At 41.2% G+C, this 23,024-nt stretch overlaps 1 protein-coding gene across 4 annotated transcripts; it reads left to right on the top strand.

Annotated features, from left to right (window-relative positions):
- The first annotated feature begins 674 nt into the window (after positions 1 to 674).
- Positions 675 to 23,024, top strand: crtac1b (cartilage acidic protein 1b). 4 transcript variants are annotated; one of them, XM_082557703.1, is made up of 15 exons: positions 675 to 835; positions 3,684 to 3,874; positions 6,262 to 6,458; positions 6,826 to 6,962; positions 9,343 to 9,499; positions 11,143 to 11,277; positions 11,951 to 12,093; positions 14,664 to 14,800; positions 16,226 to 16,308; positions 16,592 to 16,692; positions 16,785 to 16,953; positions 18,552 to 18,697; positions 18,922 to 18,964; positions 19,073 to 19,216; positions 20,684 to 23,024. In XM_082557703.1, the coding sequence occupies exons 2-15, from the start codon at positions 3,690 to 3,692 to the stop codon at positions 20,833 to 20,835; spliced, it is 1,929 nt and encodes a 642-aa protein (XP_082413829.1). In that variant the 5' UTR covers positions 675 to 835; positions 3,684 to 3,689; the 3' UTR covers positions 20,836 to 23,024. The 4 variants fall into 4 exon arrangements, with proteins under 4 accessions (XP_082413829.1, XP_082413831.1, XP_082413830.1 ...); XM_082557705.1 differs by having other exon boundaries at positions 20,622 to 20,780; XM_082557704.1 differs by lacking the exon at positions 20,684 to 23,024 and adding an exon at positions 19,487 to 19,945.

Here is a 23,024-nt window from a genome sequence, read left to right on the forward strand (position 1 = left end):
ACCGCAAGACAGGGCATTAGCAGAGCCTGAGAGCTTCTAGTTTTATGACTTTGCACATACAGCTGAAGCAGCTTTCTGGGCATCTTAAGATAACAAAAAAGAAGCATTTTAAGCATTTTAAGTGCTTTCCTTTGCTTCAATGGCATTACTACAACAAGCAAAAAACATACTGAAATGAAAAAAAAAAACATATTTCTTTTATAAATATAAATTATATAGAGTCACAAGAAAAATCGAAGCCTGCACCTTTTGAAGATATAAATATAATAAACCTTTATGAACACATAACATATATGGTGGGGATATATTTCAGTATACACGAAAGGAGCCTGGAGGCACCGTTTAAACGAACTTATGCTCCAATTTGTTAAATGGCTCATTCAAATCAGTCTGCCTGCGTGTGAAAAAAAAAAAAAAACAGGAAAAAATGGTGGCTGACATCCAAAAATATCTAATAACTTTCATCTATAATCACACGTGGATGGGACAGAAGTCACAGCATCCCAACTGAACCGAGTAAGCTCCGCATCCTCATCCCAGCTGCGCCCCACTGCCAGATTATAATAAACACCTGCCGACACGCCCACCCGCCGTTTCCCAGCTTCCCTATTGGTTTTCATTTTAGATATTCAACAAGCTGCGCGGAGATTGGCTCAAATCTCGTACAAGCGATTTCATAAAGCAAATCTTTTGGAAGTTGTGTAAAGGGAATAAGTGGGGAAAAACCCTTGAGATAAAGGCTGTTTAGCTCTCTCTCTCTTTCGCTCTCTCTCACCGTCCCTGGTGTCAGTTCGCTGGAGGATTTTGTCGGAGTTTCCCGAGCGTCTCTGCATCTGTGAGTACCTGAGTCTGCCCGCTGCTGAAGCTGCCGTCTTCCGCTGGGTTCAGGATCGTTGTGGCGCTCAGCTGGGATCTGCTGCGCAAAGACGCGAAAGAAAGTTGACGATTTGAACGTAACTTTCAGAGCAAAACCTCAACCCAGACAGAGACGCTTGTTATCAATAATGCTGTTAAACGGTCATCCCCTTTGGTTACAGTAGCTGTCACGGATTAAATGATGCTCATAGTTTTAAAAACGCCGATGTGCAGGTAGTTAAATGACAGCAGGTTTGTTTTGTAAATGGACTTATCATTACCGAGGTGGAGTGCGCTTATTTTTTAACTTTTCTCATTTTTAAAAGAAGTATTTTTATTTGATAGATAGATAGATAGATAGATAGATAGATAGATAGATAGATAGATAGATAGATAGATAGATAGATAGAACAAAAACCAATAAAAACTACTAAACGTTGTTTAAATGATTATGTGGTGGTTTAAACTACTCATATGATGTGTTTTGTGAGTCAAATGAACAATAAATGAACAATAATCCTTGCTGGATTTATTGTTGCCTTATATTAAGTGGTAAATGATAGACGAACAAGAGCTTGTCATTAATGTCAGGTGTTGATTGAAATGTAATTCACTGTGACTGGTAGAGTGCTTTGTGTGTGTATGCGTGTATGTGTGTGTGTGTGTGTGTGTGTGTGTTCTGCAGTGAGGGTGTCCTTCACAGAAAAGAGCTTCTGCAAAAGTGTGTTTGAAAGTGAAGATGTTGCTGGCTCTTTGTCGCAGTGTTATCAGGATCAGAGCTGAGCACGAATTCTTCAGAAAGCACATGCTGATGTTGCACGCTGTGGTAATGACCTCTTAATGCCAACATAAATAACCACATCGAAAGCATTTCTCTGCTCTGAAACGACTATTCGTTTCCTGGGCCGTTTCATTGTCTTTGAATGGTTTACAGGAGATTACTTTGCTCGATGTTCCCTTGTTTGGGCGGTGACCTCGGCAGATGTTATATCATCGAACCCAGATGAGGGCAAAAATGGTTTGTGGATATGTGCTTGCAGAAAAGTCCAACTTTGCTTGACAGCTGAAGAAGGATGTCTTGGTTCTTACTGCAGTGAATCTGTGGCGAAGAGACTTCATGTCCTTGGCTGGATAATATAGTACCTCATGATTTTATCAAACTGAAAAGTCTCCAGTGATTTCATGCACTCATCTGTCCTATCACCAATCCTCTTTCATGTCGCTATTACTTTGTGTGGGTGACTTATAAGGGATACCAAAGTTTTTTTTTCCTTTTGTCTTTTTCAGGCTGGTGTTCAACTGAAATATGAATATAACCTTGTATGCATGGCTATTAAAGTTAACCTGTCCACCTTTCTAGTATAGAAGCTGCATCATTTACACGTTGTTATCTTGTCCTCTAATTGGCTGATTTGCAGTTCATTTAAAAAGATCTAAAGAGACTGTGTGCTGTTCCATAACACTTAGTTTTTTGACTTTCCACGTTTCCGTTTCCTTTTCTTTTTAATTTATAGCCCACTCCCCCTATCTAATATGGAGTTTATTAGCAAGTCTGTAAAGTCCCTTTCTCTAGTGTGGAACTGGCCAGCTCATTTGTCATCACATCCTGCTCTAATGGGGAGAAACTGCCTCATCTTGAGCTCCCAGTGTTGTTAATTAACCCTTCTTGCTAACAGGCACAGTCCACATTACTACCGGCTCTTGTGCCGGCATTATCGCTGCGCTGCCTGCCCAGGGAGTTAGCGTTGGCCCCGGCCATATTTCTGCAGGTGTCAGCAGAGGTGCTTCCTCTCCTGCTTTTTGTGCTTTTGAGAGTATTACTCAAGCAGCACTGTGGTTTTATCTTAAATTGAATTGTTGAGGGAGATGTTAAAGAGCCATACATCACCTGGACACTCAGCAGAAAGGGAGAATCTGCAGCAGTATAGATGGGAGCGTCTCAGCGGCATTACAGATGGAATGACGGAGGACATGTTCATAAATCCACAGGCAGAGAAAATCAAGTTGTCAGCCTTTAGAATGCCACTTAAATGTGTGCACGTGTGTGTCTGTGTGTGTGTGATGTTTTGCAGGGCTGTTGCTGATGAGCTTCTTATTTCAGCGTTAAGAAGGTGACCCTTCTCTTTGCCAATTCCTCTTTGCTTCTTTTCAGCCTGAGCGTCAGAAACTCCACCTCACCTTTACCTGCCTGCAATTCACAACTCGAATTGGATCAATGTTCACCTTTTATCTGCTTACCACTTAAAGGACAATAATACATCACTGAGTCCTTTTATCCAAACAGAAAAAAAATCTTTTCCATTTTAGTGTTGGTCCTTGTCTCTAAGGAAACAACACCTCAGGTCTGTTATAACAGGTCGTATTGGTTTCCTCTGTACTCACTTGGCCTCTGGCTAATGCCTTCGCTCCATGTATGGATTTTCTGTCTTGTAATTCCTCAGCCTGTCTGCATGTGATGGGTTGTTCAGATCTAACTCTGCAGAATGCCGCTGATTGCAGTGGTATATCCTCATCTTTATTTCTGAGTATAGCAGGAAGCTTTGCCAGCAATGTTTGCCTTATGATGGATTTGGAGAACTAGCAAAAAAAAAGTGGGGGGATGTGTTGCAGTTGCAGATGAATGACTCATATTTTTTTATGGGATTCTCATTACACATCAACTAGCAGGTCACGTGTGCAGTAGTTCAGGTGAATAGCGTTGTGGATTGGATGAATGGTAATTTTGCTGTTCAGACTGTATATGTCTGTACAACGTCCGTTGGCGTTATTCAGCACTTGAATTCTTTAAAACAAAAGTCATGTTGCAAATAGTGTGTTTCGCCCTTCAGGTAAGGATGTTGTTGTGGCTGGTTTTGTTCCTGCCCGCCCTCTCGGTGGCTCAGAGGTCAGAGCCCGTGTTCTCAGCTATAACCAAGACCGTCCTTCCTCCAGACTACGACAACAACCCCACCCAGCTCAACTATGGTGTGGCTGTCACTGATGTGGACGGGGATGGAGACCTGGAGATATTTGTAGCTGGGTGAGGAGCGTGCAGAGAAAGCTGGACTTACCATCACCATAAAAACCCCCTAAATCCCTTAAGTTTCCCTCCCACTAGTCTAACTCTTAAGCTTAAATAAAAACACAACTTCCAAAAGATAAAGGTTAAAGACAAAGGCAAAAAAAGCTAAAAGATAAGAGATGCTAAGGCCACCCTGGGGCTCAGTCAACTGATGAAAAATGGATATGATCGAAAAGAGTGCCAGTGATGGGAACAGCTTTACAAGACTGCCTCAATCCAGCAATGACTGAGCATGAATACATTTCCCAGTGCTTAACAGGAAATAGATGAACCAAAAATGACCCTGCTTAATAGATGTAATTTAGGTAAAACATCCTATTCAGCAGGTATCCTGGACGGGAGCTCATCCCAAAACCTCATAGAGGATGTAATTTAATTTACAATTAAAATAATCTTCAGATGAATTACTTTTATATACATTACACTGACAGTGCCGACCTTCTCTAATATACTTTGGTGACAACCAAGAAAGCTTTTGTAGTGTATATCCAAACATTTTAGACTATATTTTTTAAGTATTTAGGCAAATTTAGATTTTGATTTCAAACTGAATGTTAGCAAAATGCACTGTCAAGAGTAAGTTTACAACATTTCTTGCAAACTGGCATAAAAAACATCAGAGGCTTGGATTCTAAATCAAAACCATGAGTAGAGATTACACTGTTGAAAAAAAATGTGTGCAATCAAAATTATCCATTGTTCTGTTTTACACCTCTCACTGATTTGCTCCCCACTGCAATGGCACCTGAGGCTTATGGGTAGGGCTGCCACGATTTGTCGACTAGTCACGATTACGTCGACTATCAAAATCGTCGACGACTGATTTAATAGTCGAAGCGTCGTTTGAAGCTTTGTAAGATCACAAAAGACGCAGGAATAAGTGGCAGGATTTAAGAGTGTAATAACGGACTGAAACAGAAGATGGCAGCATTGCATATACAAGGATGCCAGCTGCCGTTAAACCCCGAAGAAGAAGAAGAAGAAGCAGCAGCTGTGTCCCAGAATTCATAGCGCGGCCCAGCGCAGTTTCCAACAATGGCGGCAGCTAGTTAGTTTTAATGTTACTCTTATTATTCTTTCTGGGTCACAAAATAAACGTTTAACATATTTTCAGGCGAGAATGTAGCTGTGTAAACCTCAAATATCTGCTCAGTTTATCAGGACACCACATATTTTCAAAAGCGCTCCGACGTTTTCGGAGACATCTGTTACCCACTAGCTCGTTAGCGAGCCGGGGGATAGGCTCACTAGCGCTGCAAGAACACCGGACTCCCGCAAATCGTTTTCAAACCCACCACCGTCTTTCGCTACTCAGGTTAAATATATATGAGTCACTTAGATAACTTAAAATGTTATTGTTTGGCTTTTTTTTTTTTAGTATTTTATTTGTTCCTGAGTAAATCAGTTTGTCTGAGATTAAAGTTATAGTTTTTACACAGCTGAATAAACTCAAGGAGACAACTGATTATCAGAAGTGTGAGATGCTCCAGAATATACCCCAGTGTCCTGGGGTATATTCTGGAGCATATTCTGGGGTATATTTTAGATAGCAAGGAGTTTATTAAACTTCACCGAAACAATCTGCAAATTTCATTAAAATTTAATAAACTATCATCTTGTCTTTATTTTTAGTTAGCACAGACCTTAAACACTTAAAGCTGTAAGCTAATGATAGTTATATAAGAGCAGATGCTGCTGGTGCAATAAGCTGTAGTTTTACGTCCAATGGATGATGATCTGATTAGTCGACTAATCGCAAAAATAATCGGTGACTAGTCGACTATCAAAATAATCGTTTGTGGCAGCCCTACTTATGGGTAAACAAAATTCATGAGCTCCAATGTGACAAGCATAAGATCTCAGTGAAACGTCTCCATAATATAAACCTAAAGGGCTTCTGTGTCCGGTAAACTAAGGACTACATGACTGACTCATCCTGGACTTACATGCCATAAAATCCAAATTATGAAAATACATGAGTGATGTTATTACGCAATAAACAGAATTCGTTTGCATGTAACAGATATTTTTAAGAGGCAAAAAATAGACATTAAGGTCAAAATGATTTGCTATAAGTAAAAATAAATAAATAAAATGTGAATCTAAAAATTTTGCTTGCCAATCAATCTCTCTGATCAAATCTGCAACTACAGAATAGAAGAGAGATGCAGGAGTCCAGCTGTCATCAAAGTCTTTATAAAGTTAAACTTCAAACTAAACCAGCAAGCAAATGTTGCTTTCAGCATGTTCAGCCAGCACTTGCTAAAGCTCATAAACTGTAAAACAAGAATGTCATACTGTCAGTCATGTGCATTATAACAGCATGCTATTTTTGCCCGTGACAGCTACAACGGCCCGAACCTGGTGCTAAAGTACGACAAACAGAGGAAAAGGCTTGTCAACATCGCTGTTGACAACCGTAGCTCCCCGTTCTATGCCCTGAGAGACCGTCAAGGCAACGCCATCGGAGTGACAGCTTGTGACATCGATGGAGATGGACGGGAAGAGATTTATGTCCTCAACACCAATAACGCCTTCTCTGGTACAGTGCGAGCTGATACACTTTTGGAAAACTACAAAGGCACACATAGGGCTTTCTTTCTTTTTTTTCCTTTTACACAGAGACAAAGGAGGAGAATCGGTATGCAGATATTAAGCTTATCTCAGCTGAGTCTTCAGCAGATAACAGATAAGCTTTGCGCCGCTATTAATCTGTGAGAAACCCAGAGATCAGACTGCCAAAACTGCAACACCTCACGTCTGTCATTTTTCTTAAACTCCTTTATCACTTTGCTCACTTCCAGCCACAGGAGCCTGTTTTCACTCACCCACAGTTTTTGCATTACACAATGCCTCTTTTCTCCACGCAGTCTTTGTCTTTCCTGAACCTTTTCTCTCTCTGCATCAAGGTCGGGCAACATACTCTGACAAGCTGTTTAAGTTCCGTAATGGGCGCTTTGAAGATCTGCTGAGCGATGATATTAACGAACACAGAGACGTAGCCAACCCTATGGCTGGGCGCTCAGTGGCCTGTGTGGACAGAAAGGTACTTCTCATACAAACACACACACACACATCAAGTGCACTATATGCAGATCTGCACCGTACGCACACTCCCTAGAGTGTCTTCTCCGTACATGCACGGGTGCTTCTGTTTGTTTACCAGTGATAACTCATGCCCTGCCTACGCCGCCCTTCTCAGCATGTGCTATGACAGTTCATTTGGGGGGAATGGTGTGCCATTTTCTCTCTTCTGTCCATCGCACCAGTGTAATTACAGAAGCCAGGGCTCGTTTGTTTTATAGAACATCGTACGAGGGGAGGAGTGATGACTGCACACTACTGCTTTCTGCCCGTAGCATTTTTTTCCCCTCTTTCACTCAGTCCCTTCTCCATTGTTTCCACTTTTATTTTTTAGTCCCTTTTCTCTCACTGACTGACACGCTCACCCTCTTTCTTTGTCTCTTATCTCACACCCACGCATGCAAATCTCACTTCCAATCAGGGACGGGCTAAAGAAGGTAATAGCGGGAAGAGGAAAGTAAAGACTACAATAGATTTTTTTAACCACTGTCCCATCACACTGAGCACTGATAAGTTGTGCTGCTGCCAAACCGATTGGAAAGATATCTGCTTTTAAATGGCATGATTCTTTTGGAAGGAGCCAAAACCCCGATGTGTGCTTTTGCATGTCAGTTCCAGCTGACCAGCAGAGAGAGAACATGTTTTCCTGTTGCTGAACAGGTTTTATTAGAACATATTAAAAGAAACAGCTGCAGAACGTTGCACAGGCCAAAAGCAAAGCATGCTTTATAGTCAGCTGGGTAGCTAATGCTTTCGATGTTGTTTACTCATAAATAAAGTGTTATCTTTAAGAGAAAAAGATCGATTTACCACCCGACCGTTTCGTCCCTACCCGGTCTCCTTGAAAGTGACATCCCATCATCATTCTAACACAAACTGATGGAGGTGACATATTGAAGGGCCTCACATTGAACTGATAGATTGGTTCACTAAAACTTTAAACTGGCAGGCATGAAAAAATAAACGACTTTTAAAAGCCAGAATAATTAAAAAATTGTTCAAATGAAGCTCAGTGAAAAAGTACAAGATGCAGTTCTTGACAATAAAAGAATAAAAATGCTGCAGTAGCGGCAAGTTAGCTTATTCATACTTCTTGATTGATGTAAAGGGTGTGCAGTCCTTGGACCAACATGCACTGCAGGCATGTATAGCGCGCTATTCACAATGCCAATCCCAGTGACAGAAATTAGCCTTGGGTGAAGACTTATTGAAAAACCGTTGACTTTTAAGTTGGTTAAGTAACTTCCAGTTGCCTTTAGCTCTTTCATTGTAATTCATTTTCATGTTTGGCAGCTTCGGAGCGTGCTTGCGTGTCCGGCATGCGGTGTGTGCGCGACGCACTGCTCCCACAGCATGTGACACTAAATGACATTTATATCAACCAGACTCATTTACCTTCCTTGCATTGTAAAGATACAATATGGTGTAACAGAAATAGTGAAATTGCGTGTGTGCATTTGTTTGCATATGTGCATGTGTTTCTGTTGATTGAAATATGTTAGGCCTGGTGGGAAAGCTCATTGGAATCGAGTGTGTAGTCTATTAGTGTGGTTCCGTCTGTGATTTTGTGTCTGCAGGGACTCTGACTGATAATGGAGTGTGAAATTAATCTCCAAAGGGAGGCAGAGCAAGGAGTAGGGAGAAAGGGCTAAGAATAAGGGGTACGGGGTAAGAAATGGGGGTAGGTGGAGCTGAAGATGACGAGAGGTTTGACTGGGAAAGTAAACAATATTAATAAGCATAGTAACTCATGAATATTAATAATAAAAAAAGATGATCTAGACAGTGTTACAAATAACCTGTTTAATCCTATTTTTGTTTGATGAATACTCCAACGTGAGGGTCTGAAAGAGGTTGCATATTTCAAAACATTTGCTTTTTCAGTTGGCTTTAAGGAACTTTATAGTATTTCAGACATTTTTAAGCTGACTACAATTTTTCTGTCCTGTCCTGCAGTCTAGAGGTAGAACATAGATTTATATATTGAGCTTAGAGCCTCCACTTCCACTCAAAAGAGTAAAAGAAAATTGTGTTGATGATGCAATTGAAGAACTAATGAAATAAGAGAAAATGCAGCCAATCCTTAATATGGTCAAAGGAAAAGTAAATGTTTTTATATATGACATGAGCACCGTAGAGTCTGTTTTACTGACTACAGACATCTTAAAAAGCTCTTCAGGAAACACAGAAATGCAGAAATATAAAACATGTTTGTTTTTTTTAATTTACAGTTGCTTATAATTTCATGCGTAGCTATGAGTGCATTTGATCGGGTTGCAGCATATTCTTGATTTATATTAATAAAAATATGAATACACGTAAATCTTTATTTTTCTGCACAGGGTACAGGTCGTTATGCTATCTACATAGCAAACTACGCCAGTGGCAACGTGGGCCCTCATGCGCTCATAGAAATGGATGAGGCAGCGAGTGACCTTTCGCAGGGCGTCGTTGCCCTCTCCAATGTGGCAGAGCGGGCTGGAGTCAACAAATTCATTGGTGGGTATGAAGCACTGACTGGGGGTATTTGATATAGACGATTGCTTTAAGATCACCCAGCACTACTGGCCCTCTAGTTTGATTTATACAGACATTTGCAGAAGGGGCATGTGCTTGTTGTACTCACAGAGGTTGAAATATAGGACTTCGCGACACACAGGGAAGCAGACGAGGGGCGAGTCAGAGGGGGTTAGAGAAGTGCCAGGCGAGAAAGAGAAAAAGGGCTTGAGAGAAAGAAGAAGAAAGAGGATGTAAAGGCTCTTTTGGCGCTGTCAGCTATTTACTCCAGCCAAAGTCACAGGGAATCAAAGGCAAAGGGCGGCAAACACATATATCAAACCTATTCTAACCATGAAATTCAGCTGTTAATCTTGGCATCTAAATCAAATTAAATAGTTTCCGTTTTAGTAAGACAGTAATTGAGAAAATTCATGGATGGCATTAATTATATTTTAGCATTAATTGTTTGGATTAAAGGGTTTTCACATACTGGCAGAATAATCATTACAGGAACATAAAACATTGTATTTGGCAAATCAACTCCCTGTTTTCATTAAAAATGTTGCTTAGAACTGTTTTTGGAAACAAAATGAATATTTCACTGAAATGATGTTGAAATGTGTCACTACAGCCCGCGTCATCACGTGGATCAATTTAGGTCTGTGATATATAGAAGAACAGAACAGTAAATGCAAAAAATGTTACCATGATTAATTTCTTCATAATAGAGACTGTCATGATGAAAAAAAATGCTGCCCCTGTGATAATTTATTATAATCACTGAAAAGTCCTTGTTCTGGTGAGTTTTGGAAATACGAGGTGACTTTGTATGTGAGCGCCCCGGCATGAATCTTCATCATCTATGGATTTTTTTTTCACGTGCAGGATATCATCTGATCCACCAGGGGGGAAGATGAGCTTGCTCACATTTGCTGTGAATGATGTACGATAGATGGCTTTGTCATCAAACTGCCGTTAATCAGAGGAGAGGGACAGTCGGTGAAGTTGTATATCTAATGGTTACATATCTCCAGAGAGACATTAGTGGTTTATGGCCGTAGGGGTTGAGTGGTATTTGTCTGGGTTGATGGAGCGGGCCAGTAAATCAGCAGCGAGTCATGACTTGCAGCAGTGACTTTGCATACTGGAAGGACAATCAAAGCCCTTTCAACTCCATAATTAAACTCTGCTGGTCTGAGATGAAGCACTACATTTTACAGAATGTCACTGGAGAATCCTGGGGTGATGCTAAAAGTGTACCTTCAAGTGTAACAGTTACAAAAATCACTACATAAGGAGAAAATTACTGTTTGCTTTTGGTTAATGCAAAAGATTCTTTGTGTTTTTGCATTTCTTGTTGTGCTTAGGTGTGTTTACCTGTGTTTGTGTGTATGTAACCCATCAGAGTCAGTGTCTGTGTCAGCAGAAAGAGCTGCCCTACTCAGAGGAAATGACCTGGAAAGACAGTAATAATCTCTTCCCTTTCACTTTTGTTAAGGCGGTGATCTCTCTCCCTCTGCTCTCTCTGTTGTTCCTCATATCCTGCTTCATTTTTTTCCTCCCAAATGTTGTGCTAGCCCTCTTCTGAGCTGCCTAATTCTCCCACCGCTGTGTGTCTTGTTCCCTTGTCTTTCTCTGTGCAGGAGGAAGAGGTGTCGTGGTGGGGCCCATTGTCAGTCAGACTCTGTCTGATGTGTTTTGCGACAATGAGTACGGTCCAAACTTCTTGTTCAGGAACAATGGCGATGGAACTTTCACGGATGTGGCACAGCAGGCTGGTGAGATGATCACGTGCAGTTTACCAGATCATAGCCTGGGAGATCAGTTATTTCTTCACACATCAATCATCCTGTGAAAAACAATAAACGCGAGAGGCATTGTTGTATAGAATAAATATCAGTCGTGCATGATTCCTAAAATATTTCAACCTAATTAATATAAAAATCTAAGTTTGTTAAACCATATATTTTAATATTGTGGCTTTTAACGATTAATTAGCTGTCAACTGCAATGAAACCTCACAGAATGAGAAAGCAATAAATTAAGTTTATTAAAAAAATAAATAAATCAAGATGATTTAAATGCACTATAGTAATAATAACTGGTGAGGCCTCCTTTTCTGTAATGACTCATTGTGATAAAGTATGTGTTTGATCGCTGCAGGTGAAGCGCAAAGCCATCAGCTTATCAGAGAAGCTGTTTTTTTTTACCGTCATCTCATGATGACAAGAAAGTGATTGCCATGAATTCAGTGATTGATTTTAAACATTAGAAATGTAGCACTTCATCGTTTTTATGTCACCAGTTTGTTGTTTAATAAATCAGACACTGAAGTGCTGTATTGTACCCAATGACACAGTTCCAGCAGCAGCACTGGTCAGGGTTACCTGGTTTTGAAAATATTGATGGCAGATGATGGAAACAGATTGGGAACATCTCGAATCTTTTTAGGTGTAGAAGACCCCATGCAGCACGGCAGAGGGGTGGCTCTTGCAGACTTCAACCGTGACGGTAAGACGGACATCGTCTACGGGAACTGGAACGGACCTCATCGGTTGTACATGCAGCTCAGTAACCGCAAGCAAAAGTTTAAGGTGGGCCCGGATTTGATGCTATCAGCTCAGTTAGCATCAAACCGACACGACTGCCAGATACCTTATAAAGACCTACTTCAAATGATCACATATGATAAATGGAAGCATGGGCATTCTCACATTTCCACACATTCCACTCCACATGTGATCTGCTGAGGAAAGTGTGCTCAAAAGTTGCAGTGCTTGTGATTTCACTGCAATAACCGATTGAATAATATGATTTTACTTAGTGAAGGACCCAAAAAGCCCATTCAGATTGTCACTGTCAACTCTAGAGAGTTTCAGAGAGAGGTTGTTGTTCTTCTGTCTAATGAACAAGGAGCACAAATAAAACAAATCAGACCTGTTATCACTGTGAATCAAAGGACTATCAATCCAAATGGTTGGCGAGTGAATTAACACTACTCAGTGGCTGCCCACTTTGCGTTTGAGTGGTATTTAAAGACGCAAGGTTAGTGATTTACTCAATCAATGACTCTACAGACAGCGTGTGCAAGGCAGCCAGCAGCACGCATCTGTTTGGGTACTAAGTTTTAGAGTGGCGAAGTCAGAGACAGGCCCTGCTGCATAAATCTGTAGAGGATTCGGGCTCGGTGATCTATCTGCCACCACCTGCACTCGCATCTTTTACCTAGGAGATAAATGTCACCCAAGACATCTTTATAGGGGTCGAGTAAGGGGTTAATGTGTGATGCTTTGCCCAGAGATAGTTCCATCAGCATGACACACACACACACACACACACACACTGAGACACTCAAACCCTGTTACGCCTATACGTGCAAAAACACAAAAGACAAATTGAATTAGCCTGACAATGTTTTTTTTTTTTTGAACCAAGATTGTTAAATCACAACCCCAAAACATATTTAAGACGCCCTTCGCCCACACAAGCTGACACTCCTACTAGCCGTGTTGACCTTTGGCATGCATAATGAAGCTGTTGTATCACTTCAGTAAACCACCAATAAATTGGGCTGAACCAGCAGCTTGCCTGGGCAGTGGAAAGTGCCGATTAGGCCCGTTTGTGCTTTAATTAAAATCTGTTGCAGAGGGTTTCCTTGGAATAGGTTTAACATACACTTGTGCTCACACATACACATAATGAATATATATTTAAAAAGAAGAAAGGTTTTAGTAGAAGTTCTCTTGGAGTTCTTTTGCATTCAGTAATCTGAAGTAAAAATTGGTCAGTGTAAGGAAATTTAGTCATTTTACTATTTATTTCTAATTAACTCCATGCAGATTATATCTTTAGAAGCCCTGTATTAGTTCTGGGGAGAGCCCTTTTTGTTCCTGAAGGCACTTTTATTCATGCGCCTACTGTCTTCGGCACTTATTACGGAGCTGTCCCTGCTGTCCTCACTCTTGGCCTCAGCTGGCCATCCCCTCTCCTTCACCTGAGAAGCAGAAGGTCACTGTGGGCGGCCCCCACCCCTGCAGCTTTATGAGCCTTATAATTAAAACAGGGAGTAAATACTGGGGGGAGTGAAGGGCTGCTCTATAACTCTTTCCCGACTTATCACTGTGTCACTGAAGCGGGGAGATATCTGTTACTTTCTCATGCAAAAACTCTTCTGCTGTAGACTTTTTTCGGAGGTGGGGCACGAGGGCTGCTGTCGACTTGCCCCATGCCAGAGGATGTAAAAAGAGCCCAGACACAAGCACTGGACGCTGATTGACATGTTTTTATTTTGAAGGAGGTTGAACCTTGAGGTTATGAAACGGTCTTTCGAGCGAGTGCATCAGGTCACATAACATTGAACAAAATGGACTAAGGAACCACGAGATGTAATCACAGCAGGTTCATGTAAAAACAAGTTCATGTAAAATTACACATCCTTCCAATGTTTTTACCTCGAAAACCTCTTCTGCTTATACAAAGTTACTCTGGTGTTCTCATATCTAGACAGTTGAAGGAAAGGAAAACCCTTTAACCCTGATTAGTCAGTGGAATTGAGCAACTTTTTTGAATCCACTACTAGGCCAGGGCCTGTCTTTGTGGAGTTTGCATGTACCCTGGCTTCCTTCCAAAGTCAAAAGAAATGCAGTTAGTGGGGTTAGGTTAACTGGTGATTCTAAATTACCCATAAATATGTAAATGTGAGTGCAAATGGTTGTCTCTCTCTATGTGCTAGCCCTGTGGTTGACTGGCGACCTGTCCACCAGGGTGTACTTTGCCTCAACACTCTTGCATGGGTTGGACTCAACTGCAGTAAATAAGTTGATTTATTATTAATTAATAAAATTGGTCCAACTCAAGTACATTAAGTCTGAATAACAGAATTTTGAGAACAGAACTGAGATCAGCTGCTACAGGCTATATAATATATTATTTGTAAAAATTAGAATGTTATAACTATAAATACGGAAAAAGCTATATAAATCCTGATAATTCTGGTACCCTGGGCAGTTTATCTAGTAAGTTTCATCCAGATTCATCCAAATAGTTAAAATGCAGTATCCAGCATCCAGTTTCATCCAAATAATTGAAAGGCATTCAACTTATGCATGCATTGTGCTTCTGTAAATGCATGCATGTGTTTCAGTGATGTTACCTTTTTCCCCAGGACATAGCATCCCAGAAGTTTTCCATGCCCTCCCCGGTTCGAACTGTTGTCGCTGCAGATTTTGACAATGACAACGAGTTGGAGGTGTTCTTCAATAACATCGCTTACAGAGGCCCCTCCGCCAACAGACTCTTTAGGTACTCGCACCAACACTGTCAGATTTTGTTCAAGTATGACAGTAAGTTTTTAACATCACTTTGATGAGAAGCTTAATCGAATACTCTTGTGTCTTGATTTAATATTCTAAAGCCGAGCATGGAAGCTGAGAAGAATTTAAAATTCCCAGCCAAGGATACTTATCTAGTCTGGCATCCCGCCTCCTCCTCCACACATGAATGAATCTTTCATTAAGACAGTTTTAGGTCTCTTTTTGGCTCGTGGTTTGGCTTCCTCTCTTGATAATATTAATGAACTCAGCTCTTAAAATGTAATATATGATACATATTAATTGTTAGGACTTAATAGTAGAATGAACCCATCTTCCTGAATAAAAATCTGATCTGGCATATTTATCTGAACAGGATGCAGAACTCATGATGAACGTTGCCAGGAGATGTTGGGTTAATTTATTCTGAATATCAATAATCAGTTTGAGCTCCACAGATTTCCTGGAGCTGAATATTCCTGCACACCAGGTCATCGAAGGAAAATTTGTCTTTCTGGGCATGGTCTGACAGGGGTCACAGCTCCATGGCCTGTGGCTCTGCCATTGTCTGCTCCGAAGATGAATCAGCTTTTTTCAAACTCTATTCTCTGGCACTGAAATAAAAACAAGCCCAAACTAATTAATTCAACACAACGAATCAATATTTAGCTTAGCTGAAGTGTTTAATAGTCAGGATCAGCAGATTAGTGTACCAAGATAGCTAATTATTTTAAGGAAAGCAGGTTCATGGTGGGTGATAATGTGCATATGTTTAACAAAGGATACAGGTTTGTAAACTCAATACATTTTCACCAATGTGCTTCACAGAGATATGACAAATTACGAATTGATAATAATTAATTCATACAAATCAGTAATTATGTAAGTTTGGAAATATCTAATTTTCTTCTTGTCTTCTGGTTGTTGTATTTGTGTTTGCTGAGATTTATGTGCATTATTTATGTTAGTTTCCTGTGTTATGTGTAGTAATATGCACTATATCTTCTGATTAGGAGACTGCAGGTCACTGTAAAGTTTTCCACTACAGTAATTGTCTATTCAAAATCTACTCATAATAGAATATTGTCAGTAGTCTGAGTGGTGCCTATTATATGTACTATGTACTAATTTATTGACAATATCACTACGGATATCAGCAATTGGAACAATTCGTTGTCTTTTTTATTAAATCAAGTATAAACTTATCATATTTTAATCTAATTGTGTAATTTATGCATTAAAGAGTTTCCAGTTTCCAGTTTAAAAACAACAAAACAAAACAGTTAATTGTAGCATAGTGACGAGTTTCAGAAAAGCCTTGTGTTATTTGGATCTTTCCTATACTGCAACCACATTTATAGCAGCTTAGAATTTTTGCAGTGATTTCAGGGTAATGTTTGTGGTACTACTTCAATAGGGTGAGCAGGAGAGAACATGGAGACCCCCAGATAGAAGAGCTGAATATCGGGGAGGCAGCAGAGCCTGAAGGACGAGGAACCGGTGAGCATGGCAGAAAAGATAGCTGTCATACAGCTCTATTAAAAATGATAAGCAGCACTACACCATATCTCCTCTGCTATTACAACATCAAACCTCTAGATGGCATTAGAGCTCCACTTAGAATCTGAGTTTCCTCATGCACTTTATTATAGGAAAAAATAGAATTGGTTCCACATTATTAGTTCAATGACTGTTGGATTATGTCCCTGCATGAGGATAATAAATGTTATGAGGAATGTATCCTCGAGTGTTTAGCCGCATCATTACTGTGATGAATCTCCAGGAGCGGTAGCCACAGACTTTGATGGGGATGGGCGCCTGGAACTGCTGGTGTCTCACGGTGAAAGTGCAGCACAGCCTCTCTCTGTCTACAAAGTCAACCAGGTGAGTGATTGTGAGACATGTGATACTCGATAAGTAGTGTGACATTAAGCCTTACTCCCTCTTTTTTTCCCCTTTTTCTGCCTTTTTCTTAGGGCAATGCAAACTCATGGCTGCGAGTGATTCCCCGGACAAAATTTGGCGCTTTTGCCAGGGGAGCTAAAGTGGTTGTATATACAAAAAAGAGTGGCCCACACACAAGAATAATTGATGGCGGCTCAGGGTACCTCTGTGAGATGGAGCCTGTTGCCCACTTTGGCCTCGGTAAGGAAATATCAGAAAATACACGCTTAACTTGTTTTATCTGATCCGCAGATGCAACATCTAATGTTAATTCACTCTGATATAAATTAATAAAAGCATTTCTTCATAGCTTGCTTCTCTTGTTCTCAAATTGGTTTCTGAGGTTTGAATGGGCGGTAAGACAGATAAACATTGCAGAGAGTAGCAGCAAGGAAGAAAACAAAAGCATGTGGAAAGCATTGTCTTAATACCTTCAGCCTGATTAGGCACCCACGGGAGCAAAAGTTCTCTGTGGGAGGGAGCTGATTGGGCAAAACATGAAGAGCGGAGGAGGACAGGTGCTGCAGATGGAAACCAGCCATGGTTGTGAGGAACTAGCTCTATGTCTCTTTCTGACTGTCCTTCCCTAGGACAGTCAGCTGGTTACCATACAGGCCTGCTAGCCCACCCACCCACTACTCCTCCCTGGCTCTCCTCACTGAGCCTGTTCAATATCAGGATTGTCCAAGCTCACATCACCTTTGGTGGCCCTCATAATACACTCCAGCAGCAAACTATCCAGACAATTGTGGCTTTAGTAGAGACCTCCATTCTCCAGGTTGAAAAGTGTCAGTACTCTTAGACATGTGAGATCTGTTCCCCACAACAAAATGAGACGGTGTCACGTGGGTGTAGAACAGGTGAAATATTCTTTGGCTCTCAGGCAGCACACCTGCTGAGTGGACTGTCTGTCTGGCAAGGTAACTCCAGATCTGTTTACATAAGAAATGCCACTTTAATTAAGGGCTACAGAGGGCCTCTGGAGAGGGGCTTTCTCTATGCCCAATGAAAACAGTTAATAGAGCGAAGAGGGGAGAGTGCTTGTACAACGTGAGCCAGTAAAAAAGAAAGGAAAGAGATAACCTCCAATATATAGAGGTTTCTCACGTTTCATCATGTGTACATTGCTCAAGAATTGTATCTTGTATTGGATGTGATACAACCAGTGGTTGGGAGGGAAAACCGTGTGATTGTAAATTGCTGTGGTTGTTACCTGGTTGCTGCAGGTGCCCATAATTTGCATGAAAGATGGGGATTTGTTTGCAGACATTTGCTAACTACTAGCTGTGCTGTAGTGAAACTTGGAAAAGTGCAATGCAGACTGGAAAATGGAGAACGTTCTCCTCCCAAGTAAAAGTGCCTCAGCTGACCTGTCAAAATGTGCAGCTTTTACTTTGAAGGTGAAAAGTCTCAGTTTCTGGTTTGTGTCACAGTTTGCACAGATTTACTACACCTTACTGGACAGTGTTTGCAGACAAGTTTGCATCTCCCATACAGACTATGGCCGACTAAGACAGGCTGCTAAGGGAGCAGTCTCTAGGCTTGTGTGACTGGGGCTTTAGCAACAACCTTAGGCAACCACCTGCCAACTGGTTGGAGAATACAAATGTTTCCTTTGTGGACTGATGTCTTGACCATACATTGTCACCAAGATTGTTATCCATCTAAAACGACAGACAAGTTACTGCCATGTGGTTAGTCATGTGTCTGACAAACCTCAACACTGTAAGGTTCAGTGATCAGTGGTCTTATATTTCTGTATGCACTGTAACTACCTCAGATTCTACTTCCCTGAATAGGCAAGGATGTGGCCACCAGTGTGGAGGTGTTCTGGCCAGATGGTCGTTCAGTAGCCCGGGCCCTCGAGCCGTCAGAGATCAACTCAGTGCAGGAGATCCACTATCCAAGAGATGAGGAGGAAGTTACTCCTACTGTGGAAATAGAGGTACACAAGTGCTTCATAGTGGGTTTCAGCATGTTTTTTATTCTCAATAAACTAAATACTCATTTTGTCCGAATAACAAAGCTGCTACAAACACAACACCAACTTCAAGAAACAATCGACATCAAGTTGTTTATTGTAAATTGTTGGGATAGTGCAACAGTTTTACGGATCTTTCACAGGAGAGTTCATTAAAAATAATATTTCTTACTAATTGTCTCTTACAGTGTGGTCACGGGTTTGCTTTGAATGAGAATGGCCGCTGCACGGGTAAGCTGAGGCACTTTATCCACCTTCAAACTCTGTGCTTGTCTCTTTGTTTAAAAATCCTCACACACGTCAAGTGTCTTTGCCTTCCTCACTTCTCCCTGCCCTCAGATCAAGATGAGTGTACCCAGTTCCCCTCTGTGTGTCCCTCTGACCGCCCTGTCTGCACCAATACCTATGGTAGCTATAAGTGCCGCGCCAAGAGAAGATGCAACCAGGGCTTTGAGCCCAACGACGATGGGTCAGCCTGTGTGGGTGAGTGGTCCTGGCAGAGTCAGGGTATCCGGATTACCAAGATCGTTAGAACAAAAGAAGCACTACCAGAGAACGAGATGCATTAAGTCTTAATTACAGTGGTTTGGAATAAAAGGCTTAGAGGTGCTTACATTCCTCCAACCGTGTCCTCTCTCTGCACCCCACTGTCTTGCATGACTGACCCTCATGTGAATGAGCTGTCTTCCAACTACAAAGACACACATGTTGGCTAACATTTCCCTGCCCTTTGTTTCTCTCTCTTCTCGGCAGCCCAGGTGGCTTACTTTGGGGGAACGCGGTCTTCTGGGGAGCGCAAGTGCTCGGGCCTTACTTTCCGGCTGCTCCCCGTCTCTCTGCTACCACTCATCTCTACCCATCTCTATTCTGGACTGCTGTAGCTGTGACTGTTTTCTCCCCTTCCTAACTCTTTCCACTACTAAAAGTGGGTGTACAGAAACTCTTAGAACAAACTTTTAACAAAAAAAGAGAAATTCCTCTTCACCTTCTCCTCTATGGATCATGCTATCTTTACCCATCAGCTATTTACAGTCTCGCCTCCTGGTCATCCGCTGCTTTGTGTCACCTCTTGGCTCCCGGCCCCCTCTGGACTATAAAGAAACATACAGGGAGCATGCTCGCTGGGAGCTACAGGGTTCAGAACTAACTGTGCCACACCCGCAGAGTCCTCACGTCATCACCTGGCACTTATCTTAGTGGGACCTGAAACAAGGCCAAGTCAATAAGAGGAGCTTCGGCATAGAAACCGCTGCGCATACAGCAAACAGATCTACTGGCTCCACAGACCACATTCATTACAGACACGCTGAGCCCCATCTGTATATCCAAAATGCCTCTATGGTAATCCTTACAATGTCACTCTCATTCTTATTATGCGCTTACTGGGATGCCGAGGAACACCAGGCCTCCAAACTGTATGTTTTGAGTGTGTATTAATGTGTTTGCGTGGCTGTGTGAGCCTCAGTGTACTGGGTCCAAAGAGGCAGTCGTGTTGGGGAACATATGCCAGACCATCTGTCTCCGATGGTTGGTTACATTTTGTTACACATGAATTATACAACAGCACAGAGAAGAAGGCAAACACATGTGTGTGTGTGTGTGTGTGTGTGTGTGTGTGTGTGTGTGTGTGTGTGTGTGTGTGTGTGTGTGTGTGCGTGCGTGCGTGCGTGCGTGCGAGCACAGGATGAGGCAGATTTTACATTTTTTGGAAAGTGTACTAAAACATATCACCGTAGGCATGTGCAAAGAACATGATGACAAAAGGAAAACACCTAAAACTGAACTGAACAGTGCACTTAATTTATGTTGGTGTTTCTCCTTCTGTTACACTGTGATTACAATCATGAACTCAACATGCAGTAAAAGCTGCTGTTCTTACATTTTAAAGTGTTCAAAATAAAGCAGCAGTCTTCAAGATTTCAGTCCTGACTGATTTGGGGACTCCTACAGGTCTTCTTTTGCAACCGGATATTTGTACGACATCACCGCCACAAGGAATCCATCATGCCAGTGCTCACAGCCACCGTCAGTTTGGAGCAGTTGGTATCGAGAAACTACTGAGACAAGCTTTGCGTGTTTTAGTTCTGACAGTAGATAGATGATTAATCCAAACAACTGCCGAGTATTTTTCGTAGCAACCACCTTCGAATGCATTTTAAGAGCAAAAATATTCAGTCACTGAATATTTTTATTCCTTTTACATTGGTTTTAGTGGTAGATAAAATCCTAGTTTGGGTTAAATTACACCCTGTCAAAAACAAGAACCGTGCCCTGCAGAGGCTTTGTGACAGAAAGCATTAAAGCAAACCTTCTACCTTTGATGTGGCAGCAGAAAATTCTCAGTTTGCTTTAAAGGTAGCTTTTTTTCTCCGCTAATGATGCCACAGGCACCTAGTTGGTAATAATAATAATCTTTGAGACTGCCGCTTTAAGTTTTAAGTGCACTAATGCATTCCTAATAGTTTTCCACATAATATAAAGCTTGACAAGTTGCAGTGGCATTCAGTAGTTTTGTTGCTCTTACAAGACCAAAATCCCCAATGTCTCTTATTACGTTCCAAGTCCCCTACTATGTTTGTGACATTGTGGCTCAAGCTCAAATATACAGTTTAGCTTTAAAAATTAATTTCTTAATATATCATTTCCTAAAACGGTGGTATGCTGGCATTTATACTGACTGTACAATGCAGATTTGGTTTGCAGTGGGAAGTGGCATTGACTTGTTTAAAAAAAAGTTCCCGTGTACATAAAATGAAGGCACATTGGTAAATGTGTAGCTCAGTTACAAAGGCATACGATCGAATTCTTTATTTTGGTGTTTTTAAAGGATTTGTTGACAATGACATTAAAAACAAATATCTGGAAAAAAGGAAGAAAGTGGCTATTTGATGAGTCGTGATTTGCACACAGTGAGGTTTCACATAGCCCCGCGTGAAACCTTCGCTACAGCGGACTAAAATACATAAAACATATGGAGCTCTTCATTTTTATTAAAAGCTACAGATCTTTTTGCCTTATTGCCATGTTTCTTGAAGCGTTTGGGAAACGAATAAATACTTTGGCCAAAAACAAAAAAGACGACCAAAAAGTGAAAGCATTTTCCTCCACTCCACGATGACAGCGCGTTGACTGACAGGTTTTTGCTTTCATATAATTCTGCAGGGGCACATCACTTGTTGCAACACAACCCTCAACTTATCCAGTGTTCGACCACAATCAGTGTCACAGCAGGGGATAATGTTCCTTATTAAATGTTGGCCAGTGCAATTCTCCAGAGAAGCGGATGTCTTTGTATGAGTCATGGATTCATCCCTACTCGCTTGCTGAGGCAAGTGTTATATATATTTTGGAAATTCTTAACCACAAACCTCACACATTCCACTGAAGCTCCAGCGCTACTCTCTGCCGCGTGACATCTGTCCTTGAGCCTCTTAATGGGCTGGACCCAAACTCCAGATGCCACCTGTGAATATCACACATTTCAGAGGTTTTGGGAGCTGAACTCAGTTCTCTCTTTTTTAATAAAAATAAGGAGGCATCGGAGCATGAAAAACTAATAAGCAAATGATGATGGATGTGTTAAAGCAATTAAAATGAATCGCCACAGATCCCTGTTGGATCTATGCTGACATTGTCGTGACACCCTCCACGAAAGCCAAAGAACCTTCAGATTGAGTGCTCAGTGAGACAAAGTCCACTTAAACATTTTTATGTTTTCTCAAAAATTATGTCAGAGGTTCAATTGAAGTTCCTCTTGAGCTGTTATTGGACTGTAAGGAGAGAACGCAAAACTTTTTCTACTTTCTTGCACGCTGCTGGGTCTGACTTGAACAGAACAAGGACTTGTGTAAGCTCACAGTTTGCATAAATAATTGGATCTGAAAGTGTTCATTATATTTGCACACTTTCAAAGGACAGTGTGCAAATATATTTTTGTTAGTTTTTTAACCCTGTTTATCATATTTAAAGTACACAGTGCTCAAAACAATCTACTGTCAAAGACATCTAGTATATATATTTTCCTATAGCTGTGTTGAAGTTGGTTGCAAACTTTCAGCTGATTGGAAAGTTTGTAGAGAAAAGTTAGGATTCTGGTAAATAGAAATGGCAACTGCCGTTGACATGTACATGCTAAAATATGCTGTGTGCCGTATTTACTGTGTCTACTCGATCTACTCTAACATGCAGGGTGTCTTTGCATTCACAGCTTATTCTATGTATGGAAGGACTGGAAATAAATAAAAGCACACTATTCACTGTGATGAATTAGTTGCTCAACCACTGCAAATGT

Source organism: Aulonocara stuartgranti (assembly GCF_965226115.1).
Source record: "Aulonocara stuartgranti genome assembly, chromosome: 13".
Taxonomy (NCBI): Eukaryota; Metazoa; Chordata; class Actinopteri; order Cichliformes; family Cichlidae; genus Aulonocara; species Aulonocara stuartgranti.